This window comes from Sinocyclocheilus grahami, unplaced genomic scaffold (assembly GCF_001515645.1).
Source record: "Sinocyclocheilus grahami isolate Dianchi unplaced genomic scaffold, SAMN03320097.WGS_v1.1 scaffold529.1, whole genome shotgun sequence".
Lineage (NCBI taxonomy): Eukaryota > Metazoa > Chordata > Actinopteri > Cypriniformes > Cyprinidae > Sinocyclocheilus > Sinocyclocheilus grahami.
Genome location: NW_015505708.1, coordinates 705,628 through 723,795, shown reverse-complemented (window position 1 = coordinate 723,795; position 18,168 = coordinate 705,628). Strand labels below are relative to the sequence as shown.

At 33.8% G+C, this 18,168-nt stretch overlaps 1 protein-coding gene across 1 annotated transcript in view; it reads left to right on the top strand.

Annotated features, from left to right (window-relative positions):
* Positions 1-18,168, top strand: part of LOC107555279 (tumor necrosis factor receptor superfamily member 19-like) — a 45,359-nt gene that overhangs the window by 5,690 nt on the left and 21,501 nt on the right. The window contains exons 4-5 of the mRNA XM_016238033.1: positions 9,252-9,430; positions 16,025-16,110. Coding sequence (XP_016093519.1) covers positions 9,252-9,430; positions 16,025-16,110 — 265 coding nt within the window. The remainder of the gene's footprint in view (positions 1-9,251; positions 9,431-16,024; positions 16,111-18,168) is intronic.

Sequence of the window (18,168 nt, the reverse complement as noted above, 5' to 3'; positions counted from 1 at the left end):
TGCAACATACCTGTTAGTTAGAGTCTTATATAATGTGTATTGACCTCTTTTGACTTCTTGACTTTTTTAAAAACAGCAGCAGGAAGCAGACAGGAAATAATGTAAGAAACAGGATTAGGAAATGTTGCAAATCAGATTCAAACTCTGATTGCCCTCATGAGCACTACGGCTCAATATAAGCATGTGTGCTACCTGTTCGAACACGGCCCTGCCAAATCTATTTATTATAGATTATATTGAAGCAGTTCTGCCTGTTTGGCTGACCAATGGTAGACAGGAGCTGTGTTTGGGGAAAACCATTAGTTTGTGTTGTGACTGCCTTTGACACTTTCTGTTATAACAGCAGGATGGATGTGTGATAGAGGAGAAAGCAGGATGGCGTAAAGCATGTTCAAACACACACATGTAGTCCATAACAATTTTCCTCTTGAGGACAATAAAGTATACTACTACTACTACTACTACTACTACTACTGTTGAAGTAATAACAAGGAGAGGACATGAAATGATGGGAGAAATAGGATTAGGAACTGTTGTGAGCGATATTTGAACTTCTGGTGCCAATACAAGAACCACAGCTCAAAGAGATATCTATTAAACTTCAGGTCATATTTGGGGGCCTGAATCCTTATGGGCATTTATCTGAAGTCCAGCTATGTTTAGGAAATGTTGCAAGTCAGATTCAAACTCCTGTTGCCCTTGTAAGCACCACAGTTTGCAGTGCTAACTACTAAGCCACTGCTCTGACATAAAGACACATTCAGAGCCACATCTGGGTGCCGGAATCCCCATTGGCTTTTATCTGACGTCCATTGAGGATTATTAATATTGTAAATCAGATTCAAACACCCATTGCCCTTGTGAGCACCACAGCTTAAGATGATAACTACTAAGCCACAGCTCTGACACGTAGACACATCTGAACCATATTCAGGAGCCTAAATACTCATTTGCTTTTATCTGATGTCCAGCTAGGATGAGGAAATATTGCAAGCCAGATTCAAACTCCAGTTGCCCTTTTGAGCACCACAGCTCACAGCAATAACTGCTAAGTTATATCTCTAATACGCATACACTTTTTTTGCTTTTGACATTTTTTATACTAAAATGATAACAGGCAAAGGACGGATAATGTTAGAGGAAACAGGATTAGGAAATGTTGTGAGCCAGACATTGTGTTCTTTTGAGTACCACAGCTCACAGTAATAACTACTAAGCCACGGTACTGACAAATAGACACATTTAGAGCCATATTCGGGAGCCTGAGTCCTCATTGGCTTATATCTGATGTACAGCTAAGATCATGAAATGTTGCAAGCCAGATTCAATCTCCTGTTGCCCTTATGAGCACCACAGCTTACAGTGATATCTACCAAGCCACTGCTCTGATGCAAAGACACATTCTGCTTATGACATTTTTTTATTGAAAGGATAACAGGGAGAGGACAGAAAACTTTGGGAGAAACAGGATTAGGAAATGTTGCAAGCTGGATTCGAACTTTAATTGCCCTGGTTAGCACCACAGATCACAGAAATAACTACTAAGCTACAGCTCTGACACAGACACTTTCAGAGACATATTCGGGAGCCTGAATCCTCATTGGCTTATATGTGATGTCCAGTTAAGATTATGAAATGTTGCAAGCCAGATTTGAACTCCTATTGCCTATATTAGTACCACAGCTCACAGGGAAAACTACTCAGCCACAGCTCCGACATGTAGACACATTCCACTTATGGATTTTTTTATTGAAATATTAGGGCTGAAGCTATCGAATATTTTAGTGATTGAGTATTCTACCGAAAATTCCATCGATTAATCGGATAAGAAGAACTTTGTCTTTATTAAAGAGCAATATGAAATATACAAGAGAAAATAAGACAACAATCTCCTGTTGCCCTTATGAGCACCACAGCTTACAGTGATATCTACCAAGCCACTGCTCTGATGCAAAGACACATTCTGCTTATGACATTTTTTTATTGAAAGGATAACAGGGAGAGGACAGAAAACTTTGGGAGAAACAGGATTAGGAAATGTTGCAAGCTGGATTCGAACTTTAATTGCCCTGGTTAGCACCACAGATCACAGAAATAACTACTAAGCTACAGCTCTGACACAGACACTTTCAGAGACATATTCGGGAGCCTGAATCCTCATTGGCTTATATGTGATGTCCAGTTAAGATTATGAAATGTTGCAAGCCAGATTTGAACTCCTATTGCCTATATTAGTACCACAGCTCACAGGGAAAACTACTCAGCCACAGCTCCGACATGTAGACACATTCCACTTATGGATTTTTTTTATTGAAATATTAGGGCTGAAGCTATCGAATATTTTAGTGATTGAGTATTCTACCGAAAATTCCATCGATTAATCGAGTAATCGGATAAGAAGAACTTTGTCTTTATTAAAGAGCAATATTAAATATACAAGAGAAAATAAGACAGGTCTCTTAAAATGAACAAGTAATTTGTTTCCTTTTTAGAAAAAATGAAAATTTTGTATTCCTGAAATTTCATATATTAATAACTGTGAAAGCTAAACCCATTTAATGCATTTAATTGCCATATTACTTTAAAAATGCAAATACAAATATATAAAAATATAAAAATCAATTTCAAATTACTTTAAAAAAGTTAAACATAGTACAACCAAAAACTAAGACATAAATCAGAATAATAGTAATAACATTTTTTTTTTAAATAAAACCTAAACATTGTACAACTTAACTTTCAAGTTTCAGCCTAACGAAGAACTTTGTCTTTATTAAAGAGCAATATGAAATATACAAGAGAAAATAAGACAAGTCTCTTAAAATGAACAAGTAATTTGTTTCCTTTTTAGAAAAAATGAAAATTTTGTATTCCTGAAATTTCATATATTAATAACTGTGAAAGCTAAACCCATTTAATGCATTTAATTGCCATATTACTTTAAAAATGCAAATACAAATATATAAAAATATAAAAATCAATTTCAAATTACTTTAAAAAAGTTAAACATAGTACAACCAAAAACTAAGACATAAATCAGAATAATAGTAATAAAAAAAAATAAAAAATAAAACCTAAACATTGTACAACTTAACTTTCAAGTTTCAGCCTAACTACAGCTCAGGCATGACATAAGCATTTACTGTCTTCTTGGAAGGCTTTGTGGCTTTTGTAAGAGGCAGGAAGCTAACGTGGAACAAAAACAAGAGTCCATACACATAACATTTATTAACACATTTTTCAGCAACATGAATTTAAAGTTATTTGGAGAATAAACCCTCTTAAATGTCTCTGCATACTGGTGTGTGTGTGTGTAATCCTTTAAAGGAGCATGCGGTTGCAAACACAGTGCTCTGTATGTAGTTACAGTAAATGGTAGGGATGCACCGAAATGAAAATTCTGGGCCGAAACCGAGAATTCTGGATGTGCTTGGTCGAAAACCGAAACCGAAAATGCTTTGCAATAATGATTTATTTCATTAATTAATTTTGTAAGACTTTTAAATGTAACTCAATTGTAATGACACGGAATTTAACACGGGAAAGGACAGAAAATGTTGGGGGAAACAGAATCAGGAAGAGTTGTGAGCCAGATTCGAACTCATACTGCCTACATTAGCACCACAGCTCACAGTGAAAACTACTAAGCCACAGCTCTGACACATATACACTTTCAGAGCCATATTCGGGAGCCTTAATCCTCATTGGCTTATATCTGATGTCCAGTTTGGATAATGAAATGTTGCAAGCCAGATTCAAACTCGTACTGCCTATATTAGCACCACAGCTCACAGTGAAAACTACTAAGCCACAGCTCTGACACGCAAACGCATTCTTAGCTGTATTCGCGAGCCTGAATAGCTTTTATCTCAGGTCCAGCTATCTGTTTGAATTTCTAAACGCTGGAAGATCCCAGCAGCACACTCCAACAGACAAACCACAGGGGGTTACAGAGCTCCTTAGATTTCTCTTCCCCCCTTCACTCTGTTGTTTATTAGCTCTCCGGGAATGGCATCATGCCTTCAAACGTAGTGACCATACCTCTTTTATTCACCGTCCCCCTGATCCTTCTTGCCCTGCTGGAGAGGAAGGTCTTTTATGGGCTGCGGCGAGGCAACAACAGCTGTCGTTCTGTTCAGGCAGCCTATATGTAGTCTTTGGAGGGCCTGTGTTGAGAGAGCCAAATCGGTCTTCTCTAACAGTGGCTGAACCCCGTCTGATCCCCGGGCCAGACTTTGTGGAGAGCTCTTGTCACTGGCTCTCTCACGCAGGCCAGTAATCCATGTGTGCCCAAGCTGGGAAACTGGATCGCGGTGTTGAATGAAGGCCCCTGTTTGAAGCCGATCTCCACGTTAATGATATTTGAGCCTCTTCTCTAATCCAGCTCAGTGTGGTGGAAATGCAGGTGGGTAAGAGTGACCTGACTTGGGAAGGGGCAGCTGGGAAAAAAACAATAGTACAGGGTGATATCAAACCACAAAGGTCCTCTCACTTTTCTCCACATGACGCTCCTCTGCTGGAATGCGACTGGTGGGAACGGGATTGTTTGAGGAGATGTGTTTGTTTAATGGATCACGGTTACAGATCGTGTTGTTTATAAAGTTGAAGAAGCATCTTAGGTCGGATTTCTAAGATGTCAAGAAGTCTTCAAGGGGCACTCATTAATTTTTTTCTTTTAAAAAAAGTTAACTTTTTAGTGTTTTTGAAAGAAGTGTTTTATGCTAACCAAGGCTGCATTTATTTGATCAAAATTACAGTTAAAATTGTCATATTATTATTATAATTTACAATAACTGTTATATATTATTTATGTGATGTCATTTAGATTTGGTGCTCAAGAAACATTTCTTATTATCCATATTGAAAACAGTTGTGCTGCTTAGTATTTTTGTGGAAACCACAATACTGTACGATTCAAAAATTTGCAGTAAATAAAAAAAAAAAATAAAAAAAAACTTTTATTCTAAGGACACATGAACTTACCCAAAAGTCACAGTAAGGACATTTATAATGCTACAAAAGATTTATATTACAAATAAATGCTGTTGAACTTGAGTTTGGAGTGTGACTGTTTGAGGTTGTGGACAGGTGTCTTTTATACTGATAATGAGTTCAAACAGATGCCATTAATACAGGTAACGAGTGGAGGACAGAGGAGGCTCTTAAAGAAGAAGTTACAGGTCTGTGAGAGCCAGAAATCTTTCTTGTTTGTAGGTGACCAAATACTTATTTTACCGAGGAATTTACCAATTAATTCTTTAAAAATCCTACAATGTGATTTTCTGGATTTTTTTTCTCATTTTGTCTCTCATAGTTGAGGTATACCTATGATGAAAATTACAGGCCTCTCTCATCTTTTTAAGTGGGAGAACTTGCACAATTGGTGGCTGACTAAATACTTTTTTGCCCCACTGTATATCATAATTTCCACAAAAATATAAAATTTTCAACTTTGATAATAACCAGTAATAATTGAGGACCAATAATAGCTGATTATAACTGAGCATGTGACTCTAAAGACTGTTGGCTGTTAAAAATTCAGCTCTGCCATCACTGGAATAAATTACACATTTATATATAAATTAATTATATATTTATATATTTAATTAATTATATATTTTAAAATAAATATTAAAATATAAACTTTTTAAATTGTAACAATATTTTACAATATTACAATTTTACAGTATTATTATTACTTTTATAAATAAAAAATATATTTTATTATATTATAATTTTATTTTTATATTGTTATAATAGTAATAATATTATTTTACAGTATTAATTATTTTACAACCTGTGACTGGTAGTTTATACTAAAATAGAAAATGGTTATTTTAAATTGTCGATATTTTTATTGTTTTGATCATATAAAAATAAACTTGTGTAAAATAAATTTGCACTTTTAAAACAATAGTTTTTTTTCTTTCTGTGGAACCCAAAAAGAGATTTTTGAAAAATGTACATTGAACCAGACTGTGAAATACAGGACTATAAAAGTACCTTAAAAGCAATCAAGATGACTTGTGTGCACTACGTTCCTAGTCGTCTGATGCCATACAATAGCTTTGTGTGAGAAACAAACTCTAAGTCATTCAGCAGAAATCTTGCTGCACCCTGTGTGTCAAAACTCATTTGCATCAGTTGATTCCAGATATTCTGCATTCGCTCTCATAATGAAGTTTGCAAATGATGACAGAATTTTCATCTTTGCACGAATTTCCTCTAGCTGACACGAATCAAGAGAGAACATGAGAACTTTTAGTCAGAACTAGACTGGAAACTCTGGGTTTTGATTTAGTGTCACATTGCTGGTGGGTTTCATTGAGAAATGTCTTGATTGATGAATTCTGTTGGATAGTTGCACAAGGCATTATTTGAATTCCATAAAGCTTTGCTTCACTTGAGAAATCTGGCTCAGTGAAAGCTGAATGGATCCCCGCAAGATTCCCAAGAATTATATCAATGTGGAAAGGATTAAAAACAAACAAGTGTATTCCAGATTGATTACTGTCAGTAGAGTTTTGAAAAGACTGCTATTGTTTATTGGAGTGGGTGGAAAGGCTGTTCTGAGTAATGCTAATTAACTGGCACTTAAGATTTCAGTTTAAATCCTGGAGCCTGAAAAAAAAAATACTAGTGTTTACATAAAGATGTATTCTGTTCTATTGTAATAATTCGTGGTCGACCAATATTGTTTTTTTGACAGCCGATGCCGATATCTTGGAAAGCAGGGTGGCCGATATAAAGCCGATGAATGTATTTATTTTAATTAATATTTAAGAAATTTGAAATAATTTGAAAATGGATTAAAAACTAAATTTGTAAAATAAACATACTTATACTTTAGATGACAAAGTATTTTCCACAAATAAATAAATATTTAATAAAAATATAATTAAAAAGGAAGTAAACTGTAACCAACAGAGCACTCAGTATTCTGGGAAGTTTGTGTGCATTGGAAATCATATTTTTTCAAATAAAGCCAAGGTAACACTCATTTAACATACAGCACACAGTGAAAATGACATGAATATGACAGTGGGAAAAAGCATGAAGCGCAGCATAATTTGAAATCACGAATGTTTAAAGCATTCAATTTGCACGGACCGAATTTCACGCAGAGAACACGCAATCATGCAGGTCACATGCACACTTCACAAGATCTCACAACTGGATACGACTACGTTTGCAAGGTTGTGAAATTAAATTTTCATTAGCCATTCAAAGATTTGTTTAAATTATGTAAATGTGTATTTGCTGAATGCTGACAGCAAACGAGAAAGTATTATAATGTTTGCCTTTCTATTACTAATAATATAAAAGCAATCGTTATAATTCTTTTTGTATACATTTTAATTTCTTTGTTTCACAGTTCTATCGGATTATTAGACAGACTTCTGTCCATATTAGACAGAATTGTTAACGACGATGGCAAACAAGAGGGAGAATGTGAGCACTGTGTGCTCAGGCGCGTCAAAATAAAAGTCCTGCCTCGAACGCATCGGCCAAACAGAAAAACTAATCGGCCGATACCGATATTTGAAAAATGCCAAATATCGGTCGACCACTAGTAATAATCCTCATTTAGTTATGCTCAGATACTTTCCCTGTGGTCTCTTTGTCGTGTTTTGCTTAGACGTTGCATGTGTACTGTTCAATCTGCCTCTTATTATTACCCAAACTGCACTGTTTTCGATCTTGTATTGGAATGAAATAGGCCTGTATTTAGGGAACAATGCAAAGGGTGTTGTCTTGTTTTATTCAAGAGCGCTGAGAATTCTTCTCGACCCCACAGCTAGACATAGAGACCTCTCTTCAGGTTTCTTTCATGATTTGGATTTGCGTATGAACACAGATCACTTTTCGGGGTGAATTTCACGAAACCTGTCAAGAACATGTCTGGGTCATGTTTCACCCTGTTCAATAAATTTTCCTAAAAGAACATGAGGCCTAAAGTCATTTGGAGGAACTGACATCTACTGTATAGATTTTGTCACTTTTAAGTCAACTTCATTTTACACATTTCTATTTTTAACAATTACAATTAGCCACACACACACACACGCACGCACACACGCATGCACGCACACACACACTCACATTTATACTTCAATTTCTATTATATGTGCACTTTAATGTTCTAAGATTTAGAATGTTTTTGAAAGAAGTATTTTATACTAACCATGGCTGCATTTATTTGATCAAAACTACAGTAAAACAGTAATTTTGCAAAATTTTGTCACAATTTAAAACAACTTTTTATTTGTAATATTAATATTTAATATATTTAAAAATGGAATTTATTCCTGTGATGTTTTATGTCATTAGTGTCACACGATCCATTAGAAATTATTCAAAGATGCTATTTTGCTGCTTGAGAAACATTTATTATTGTTATTATCAATGTTGAAAACAGCTGCTTTTTTTTTTGTGGAAACTGTGAACGTTTTTGTTAAAGAGAAAGTTCAAATGCATTTATTTAAATTGTTTGTAATATTTAAAACATTTTACTGTCAGTTTTGGTCAGTTTAATGCATTTAATTTAACTTAAAAAAATACTAGATTTTTTAATGAATTTATGATTTATTCATAATGTATAATTTATCTATAAGATGTAAAATTATAAAATTAAATATAAAATTGAGTGGCAAAAATTTGATTTACTTTATAATTAAATGTTATCATTTTCATTTAATTTTGAAATGTGGGTGCATTCCTGATTCTGTGGTTAGAGACTAACAGAGAACGCAAAGTTTATTGTGCAAACATTATAAATGCAAACTTTAATCTTTTGTGTTACTAAAACGTAAAATCTGCAATCTCAGTAAATCTTTTAGCTTAAGAGATTTCTTCTCTTTCCGCGTTACGCTTACCAAAACCTCTCAATATCAATATCTCTCACGCACACTTTAGCCGAAGAGAGGCCTGACAAAGCCTCTGCAATAAACTCCCAGTAAACCAACAATGGGCGTCCCCGTGGGCCTTTCTGATTCAAATGCGGAGCCCTTCGGGGGCCCGGAGCAGAAGGCTGTTCATTGATCCCGTGAGAGTCAGGGAGATTATTGCCTGTGTAAGATAGACTCTCTGAAAAGAAGCTTGGCCTTTGTTCAGCGGGGGGATCTCACACACACTGTGATCATTATTTCATCTCGGCCTCTTGTTAGTCCACATTGGTGCTTTTCTTTAGCACGGCTCTCCCTCGCCCTTCCCTTCCTCGGCAGTGAGATATCTTCCGTTAATCCTCGCAGGAATGTGGCTTTGGCTATGGGGAGGATGCCCAGTGTGTGCCCTGCAGAACCAGTCGCTTCAAAGAGGACCGCAGCCTGCAGAAATGCAAGCCCTGTCTGGACTGTTCCCTCCTCAACCGCTTCCAGAAGGGGAACTGCTCCACCACGAGCAATGCCGTATGCGGAGACTGCCTGCCCGGGTGAGTCAGTTGTATAGAATAAAGGATGATGGGCGTTTTCAGAAACCACAAGCTTAAGTGAGAATATAATAAAGGTTCAAAAGGGGGTTTTCACAGCGATGCTGTAGGAGAAGCATTTTGGGTTCCCCAAAAACCTTTTAGTGAGCAGTTCTTTCCATTGTTTTTTTTTTTAGTGTGAAGAACATTTTAAAAATCTACACTCTTGTCTACAGTTAGTGAGCAGTTCTTTCCATTGTTTTTTTTTTTAGTGTGAAGAACATTTTAAAAATCTACACTCTTAAAAATAAACGATCTACAGTCATGTGAAAAAATTAGGACACCCTATTGAATTCCATGGTTTTCCATATCAGAACATAGTGAAAATTATCTGGTCCTTGGCAGGTCTTAAAATGTTGAAAATAAAACCTCAGATGAACAACAACACATGACATATCACACTGTGTCATTATTTATTTAACAAAAATATTGTGCTTATGATGTCCTGATACAGAAAACCATGGAATTCAATAGGGTGTCCTAACTTTTTCACATGACAGTATATTGGCATTGATGGTTCCACGAAGAACCTTCAACATCCACGGAATCTTTATATTCCACAAAAGATTCTTTATAGTCAGAGCTGAGCAGTAACTGATTACAAGTAATCTAGGTTATGTAATCAGATTACAAAAATTAAGTACTTGTATTTAGATTAAATTACATATTAAAATACTCATAATCCGACTACAGTTACTTTGTTATGGATTAATATTATTTACACAATAGCAATAATTTATTCAAAATTTATTGATTCTCCTAATTCCTCTTTTTCATCTTTGAAATTTTCCTTTCTAAAATAGCATGCCGCTTATATATGCTCAGAATGTCTTCCAGATTTGTGGACATTCACTCATTCATTAGTCATGTGGCTACAGAGCATTTGACCACTGCATTTACAAAAATCATTTCAGGTTTAAGAATTGTTTCGACATTGCATCAACTACTGATGAACATATACATTTTTATTTGAATTATAACTCAGTCAGTTATTTTACCATGTATTACTTTTGTTTGTATTTCAAACACATTCAAATGCACAGATTCACAAATTCACCAACTTTTTTGTCATCTGATCCTCTTTCACCTAATATGTACATTTTTTATGAAGTAATTTATAGAAGTTTTAAAAATGAAGTTTCACATTCGCATGTGGTTCATGGTTCTCTGACGTTGGTTATAGTCACATGACATGCAGGTAAACAAATAAAATATGAATTTTTTTTTCAGTAAGTGTTTTATTCTGATTCATTTGAAAATTATTTGTTTTAATTTAACATTGTTATGATTTAATTCATTATTAGCTTTTTATTGAACTCATAAACCCCTTCAGTTCGTACCTTTGCGTAATATAATGTTTAATGCACGTCATGTTGTTGATAACAACAAATGGAATATATTTTCTTATACTCTTTGTATTTTATATCAATATGGTACAAGATTATTTTTTTATGAAGTAATTTATAGAAGTTTTAAAAATGAAGTTTCACATTCGCATGTGGTTCATGGTTCTCTGACGTTGGTTATAGTCACATGACATGCAGGTAAACAAATAAAATATGAATTTTTTTTTCAGTAAGTGTTTTATTCTGATTCATTTGAAAATTATTTGTTTTAATTTAACATTGTTATGATTTAATTCATTATTAGCTTTTTATTGAACTCATAAACCCCTTCAGTTCGTACCTTTGCGTAATATAATGTTTAATGCACGTCATGTTGTTGATAACAACAAATGGAATATATTTTCTTATACTCTTTGTATTTTATATCAATATGGTACAAGATTATCCTATTTAAATCAATGTGAAAAACGAGATAGGTCAAAAGTAATCTGAAAGTAACTAGTATCTAAAAGTAAGTAAGTACACTCTAAAAAATGCTGGGTTAAATACAACCCAGCGCTGGGTAAAATATGGACAAACCAAGCAACTGGGTTGTTTTGACCCAGCGATTGGTAAGTACACTCTAAAAAATCTTCTGGGTAGTAACCCAATCGCTGGGTCAAAACAACCCAGTTGCTTGGTTTGTCCATATTTTACCCAGCGCTGGGTTGTATTTAACCCAGCATTTTTCGAAAAGTAGTCTGATTATAACACCTAAAATGTGTAATGTAATGGTTTACATTACTAACTACAATTTTTGTCATGTAATTTGGAATCAGTAACGGATTACAATTTGTAAGTAATCTACCCATGCTCTGTTTATAGTTTAAAAAAGTTTCTTTAGATTATTAGAATGTTCTTTACACACTCTAAAAATGCTGGGTTAAATACAACCCAGCGCTGGGTAAAATATAGACAAACCCAGTGGTTGGGTTACTACCCAGAAGGTTGGGTTAAACATTTAACCCAATCGCTGGGTCAAAACAACCCAGTTGCTTGGTTTGTCCATATTTTACCCAGCGCTGGGTTGTATTTAACCCAGCATTTTTCGAAAAGTAGTCTGATTATAACACCTAAAACGTGTAATGTAATGGTTTACATTACTAACTACAATTTTGTCATGTAATTTGGAATCAGTAACGGATTACAATTTGTAAGTAATCTACCCATGCTCTGTTTATAGTTTAAAAAAGTTTCTTTAGATTATTAGAATGTTCTTTACACACTCTAAAAATGCTGGGTTAAATACAACCCAGTGCTGGGTAAAATAGGGACAAACCCAGCAATTGGGCTGTTTTGACCCAGCGGTTGGGTTAAATGTTTAACCCAACCTTCTGGGTAGTAACCCAATCGCTGGGTCAAAACAACCCAATTGCTGGGTTTGTCCCTATTTTACCCAGCACTGGGTTGTATTTAACCCTGCATTTTTTAGAGTGCACAAAGAAAAGAAAAAAATAAGTTCTTTTAGGAACTGCTCAATTAAAGATTCTTTGGCATTGCTGTGAAAAACTCCTTTTGGAACTTTATTTTTTTATGTTTTTTTCCACTATAAAGAACCTTTTGTGGAGCTGAAAGATTCCATGGGTGTTTAAGGTTCTTCATCAATGCCAAAAAAATAACCTTTATTTTTAAGTGCAGTTACCTGCACTTTTGTCCTCCAGCCACAAGCGCAGCCGAACATTTCTGAGTTTAAAGTCCAGGTCAGGGAAATAAACTCAAGGCCCAGACATGCCCTAGAAGATAAAACATGTCAGTTTTTTAAAGACCTGCTTTTCGCTATCGCTGCAAGAGTTACTAGTTTCCCCACAGCAGCATCCTGCTCCCACCAGATAAGTTTCTTAATAACTTTTGATTACCCATAATTAAGTGCTTTGGCACAGTACGACATGCTGAAGGCGACTCTTCACATTACCTTCAAAGTTCATCTGCATCATTTTAGAAAAATGTGTTCTTAGGGCTTTTACTGATGCTGGGATATTTCTCATGTTGTATTGGATAGTTTTCTCTGATTCATTAGTTAATGCTGTCAAATAACTCTTGCCCCAATGTACATTTTCTGATGTGAGATTTTCCTGCTATCAGAGAAATTCAATTGAAAAGCAGCAAGATGGAATGCATGCGTACATAATCCAACAAATAAAAAAGAATCACATTTGTAAACACCCCTAAGTCTAAAGTCTAGTAAAATGGATTACTGTAGACTTTAAATTGTATTTGACTTCTAAAGCCAAGTTTTGTTTATCCAGTTGTTTAATCGCCTGCAACAATAATGGTATGTCTTTGAATTATATTTAGTTGGTGGTTTTTCTCAGCAAATATTGTTTAAAAGTTTGGGGTTAGGGAAAAAAAGTATCGTATGGTCACCAAGGGTGCATTTATTTGATCAAACAGACAGTATAAACAACAATGTTTATCGACTTAAAAACTGCAGCTAATGTACTTAAAATAATCTTCTGTTTGAATTAGTGCTGTCAAATGATTAATCGCGATTAATCGCATCCCAAATAACAGTATTTGTTTACATAATATATGTATGTGTACTATGTATATTTATTATGGATATAAATACACACACATGCATGTATATATTTAAGAAAAATAAATGATGTTTATATTTTAAATATATTTATATATCATATAAATTATATGAATATAAATACATACATGTAAATATTTTCGAAATATATACATGTATCTGTGTGTATTTACAGAAGGTTGGGTTAAACATTTAACCCAACCGCTGGGTCAAAACAGCCCAATTGCTGGGTTTGTCCCTATTTTACCCAGCACTGGGTTGTATTTAACCCAGCATTTTTAGAGTGTGTAAAGAACATTCTAATAATCTAAAGAAACTTTTTTAAACTATAAACAGAGCATGGGTAGATTACTTACAAATTGTAATCCGTTACTGATTCCAAATTACATGACAAAAATTGTAGTTAGTAATGTAAACCATTACATTACACATTTTAGGTGTTATAATCAGACTACTTTTCGAAAAATGCTGGGTTGTATTTAACCCAGCATTTTTAGAGTGTGTAAAGAACATTCTAATAATCTAAAGAAACTTTTTTAAACTATAAACAGAGCATGGGTAGATTACTTACAAATTGTAATCCGTTACTGATTCCAAATTACATGACAAAAATTGTAGTTAGTAATGTAAACCATTACATTACACATTTTAGGTGTTATAATCAGACTACTTTTCGAAAAATGCTGGGTTAAATACAACCCAGCATTTTTCGAAAAGTAGTCTGATTATAACACCTAAAATGTGTAATGTAATGGTTTACATTACTAACTACAATTTTTGTCATGTAATTTGGAATCAGTAACGGATTACAATTTGTAAGTAATCTACCCATGCTCTGTTTATAGTTTAAAAAAGTTTCTTTAGATTATTAGAATGTTCTTTACACACTCTAAAAATGCTGGGTTAAATACAACCCAGTGCTGGGTAAAATAGGGACAAACCCAGCAATTGGGTTGTTTTGACCCAGCGATTGGGTTACTACCCAGAAGGTTGGGTTAAACATTTAACCCAACCGCTGGGTCAAAACAGCCCAATTGCTGGGTTTGTCCCTATTTTACCCAGCACTGGGTTGTATTTAACCCTGCATTTTTTAGAGTGCACAAAGAAAAGAAAAAAATAAGTTCTTTTAGGAACTGCTCAATTAAAGATTCTTTGGCATTGCTGTGAAAAACTCCTTTTGGAACTTTATTTTTTTATGTTTTTTTCCACTATAAAGAACCTTTTGTGGAGCTGAAAGATTCCATGGGTGTTTAAGGTTCTTCATCAATGCCAAAAAAATAACCTTTATTTTTAAGTGCAGTTACCTGCACTTTTGTCCTCCAGCCACAAGCGCAGCCGAACATTTCTGAGTTTAAAGTCCAGGTCAGGGAAATAAACTCAAGGCCCAGACATGCCCTAGAAGATAAAACATGTCAGTTTTTTAAAGACCTGCTTTTCGCTATCGCTGCAAGAGTTACTAGTTTCCCCACAGCAGCATCCTGCTCCCACCAGATAAGTTTCTTAATAACTTTTGATTACCCATAATTAAGTGCTTTGGCACAGTACGACATGCTGAAGGCGACTCTTCACATTACCTTCAAAGTTCATCTGCATCATTTTAGAAAAATGTGTTCTTAGGGCTTTTACTGATGCTGGGATATTTCTCATGTTGTATTGGATAGTTTTCTCTGATTCATTAGTTAATGCTGTCAAATAACTCTTGCCCCAATGTACATTTTCTGATGAGAGATTTTCCTGCTATCAGAGAAATTCAATTGAAAAGCAACAAGATGGAATGCATGCGTACATAATCCAACAAATAAAAAATAATCACATTTGTAAACACCCCTAAGTCTAAAGTCTAGTAAAATGGATTACTGTAGACTTTAAATTGTATTTGACTTCTAAAGCCACGTTTTGTTTATCCAGTTGTTTAATCGCCTGCAACAATAATGGTATGTCTTTGAATTATATTCAGTTGGTGGTTTTTCTCAGCAAATATTGTTTAAAAGTTTGGGGTTAGGGAAAAAAAGTATCGTATGGTCACCAAGGGTGCATTTATTTGATCAAACAGACAGTATAAACAACAATGTTTATGAAATATTATTGCAATTTAAAATAATCTTCTGTTTGAATTAGTGCTGTCAAATGATTAATCGCGATTAATCGCATCCCAAATAAAAGTATTTGTTTACATAATATATGTATGTGTACTATGTATATTTATTATGTATATAAATACACACACATGCATGTATATATTTAAGAAAAATAAATGATGTTTATATTTTAAATATATTTATATATCATATAAATTATATGAATATAAATACATACATGTAAATATTTTCGAAATATATACATGTATCTGTGTGTATTTATATATACATAATAAATATACACAGTACACACACACATATAGTATATTATGTAAACAAAGACTTATTTTGGATGCGATTAATCGCTATTAATCGTTTAAAAAACTCCTTTAAAAAACTGACCCCGAACTTTTGAATATGCAATATTATTTGAATAATGAATTGTTATATGATGTTATTAATTACAATTTTGACTTGATTGCTAAACCCAAAAAAGAAATAATGCCTTATTTATAATTGTATTATTGCAAATAAATGAATATGCATTTTATTCTTTCAGATTTTACAGAAAGACGAAGTTGAGTGGATTCCAGGATATGGAGTGTATCCCGTGTGGAGATCCGCCACCACCGTATGAACCACACTGTAAGCTCATTTATGTATTACCGCTGAAAGCAAACACATTAGAAGGTGTTTCAGTCCTTGAGGACGAAATCCAGTGGATTCATTTCTTCAGGAAAAAATATATCAGCATCAGATCACAGTTAACATTATCACAGAAACGTCAGTGATAATGTTCTTAAAAGGTTTGTTTAGTGACCATTCTGTCATCATTTACTCTCATGTGGTGTTGTTATAGTTTTATTAATATTTAAAATAGTTTATTTATATTTAATTTAAATTTGGACAGTTTTTAGTTTTGTCTATATATGTTTCTTTTATTTCAAGTAATGACATTTTTTTAATGGCTTTAGTTTGAGCTATAATATGACATTCTTAACCCATGGAACATAAAAGGAAATATTTTGCTGAATGTCCTAGCCACTATTTTCCATACCTTGACTTGTGCACTATATTCCATAATGCAACGTGCCAGTTTGAATATGTGCGAATGCGGAGGGCAAGATTATCAGTAAATGATGACTTCGGACTTTTATGGTGTTTTTTAATTTTTTTGTCAAAAAAATCTCAGTTCTTTTCTACTTAGAATAAAAAAACATACATAATAAAGTACATGATGACAGATTTTTTTTTTTAGGGTAATCCTTTAAAAGGGGTCATCATACAAAAATTTGCGTTAATAATAATCTGTGAGAAGACGACCCACTCAGTGCTGGTGATTCATACAGCAGTGTTTTACAATCTCTTTTTACAAGTCAGAACACAGGCAAAGGTAATAAACATAACTCTCTGCGAAACTGCATGGCTTTCTTCTGTAAACACACACTGGGTATGTAGTGTTTCACAAAGCAGTGCATTGTTCTCCAGCAGTCTGTGGTGCTAATTGGGCTCATTTTACCCACCGTTGAGTGCCATTGTACAGAAGCTAGTGTGTCTGGCAGTTACACAGGGAGAGAAGTGGGGATCTTATAGCTTCAGAATGAAGTGTGACTTCCAGAGGTTCAAGACGTTTGCAGCTGCTGCATCATGTGGGGATTTGCAGAGTTTGAGCCACGTCTAATACTCTTGCGCCAGATACATGGAAAGACGTCCTGTAGACGCACAGGTCAGCTCGACCCCTGCATGTGACGAATCTGATCTCTGTGTAAACTCTGGCTTATAATGTAATCATCATGCACTATGATGTTTGGTTCATTTTAGTAGCCTTAAGAGTAGAGGACACCAGTATGTTCTTTGTTTTTAGCTATAAAGGGTAAGGGTAAAAAAATTGTGATAGGACAGTTAAGTATTGACAGGAAGTGGAGTGGGAGAGAGAGAAGGGCACGGGATCAAACTGCCATCAAAAATAATACAAATAAAGCATTTATTTCTTGGTTAGTACATAGAGTATTTCTAATGCCAAACAAACAAACAAATAAATATGTATGTACATAATTATGGCTACTACATTGAGTAATTATTTTAATAGCTACCATAGATTATAATAACTGTCATAAAATAAAATAAAGAATTTATAATTTAAAATTTAAAATAAAATGTCTTGGATACTACATAGAGTATTTCTAACAGTAAGTAAGTGAGTAAATAAATAAATAAATAAGTACGTACATATAGCTACTACATTGAGTCCTTTATTATTAGCTACCATAAATTATTCTAATAGCTACCATAAATTGTAATAACTGCCATAAATTATTGAATGACATAAAATAAAATGTACTACAGAAAGTAAAATAGTACATCAAATAAAATAATAAAGAATTTAAAATTAAAAATACATTGTCTTGGTTAATACATAGAGTATGTCTAACAGCAAATAAATGAATGAATAAATAAATAAATATGTACATATGGTTACTACATTGAGTTGTTCTTTTAATAGCTAAATTATAATAACTGTCATAAATTAAAGAATAAAATAAAATAATACATAAAATAAAATAATAAAATAAAGAATAAAAAATGTAAAATAAATGTTCTTGGTTACTACATAGAGTATGTCTAACAGCAAATAAATGAATGAATAAGTAAATAAATATGCACATATGGTTACTACATTGAGTTGTTCATTTATTAGCTAAC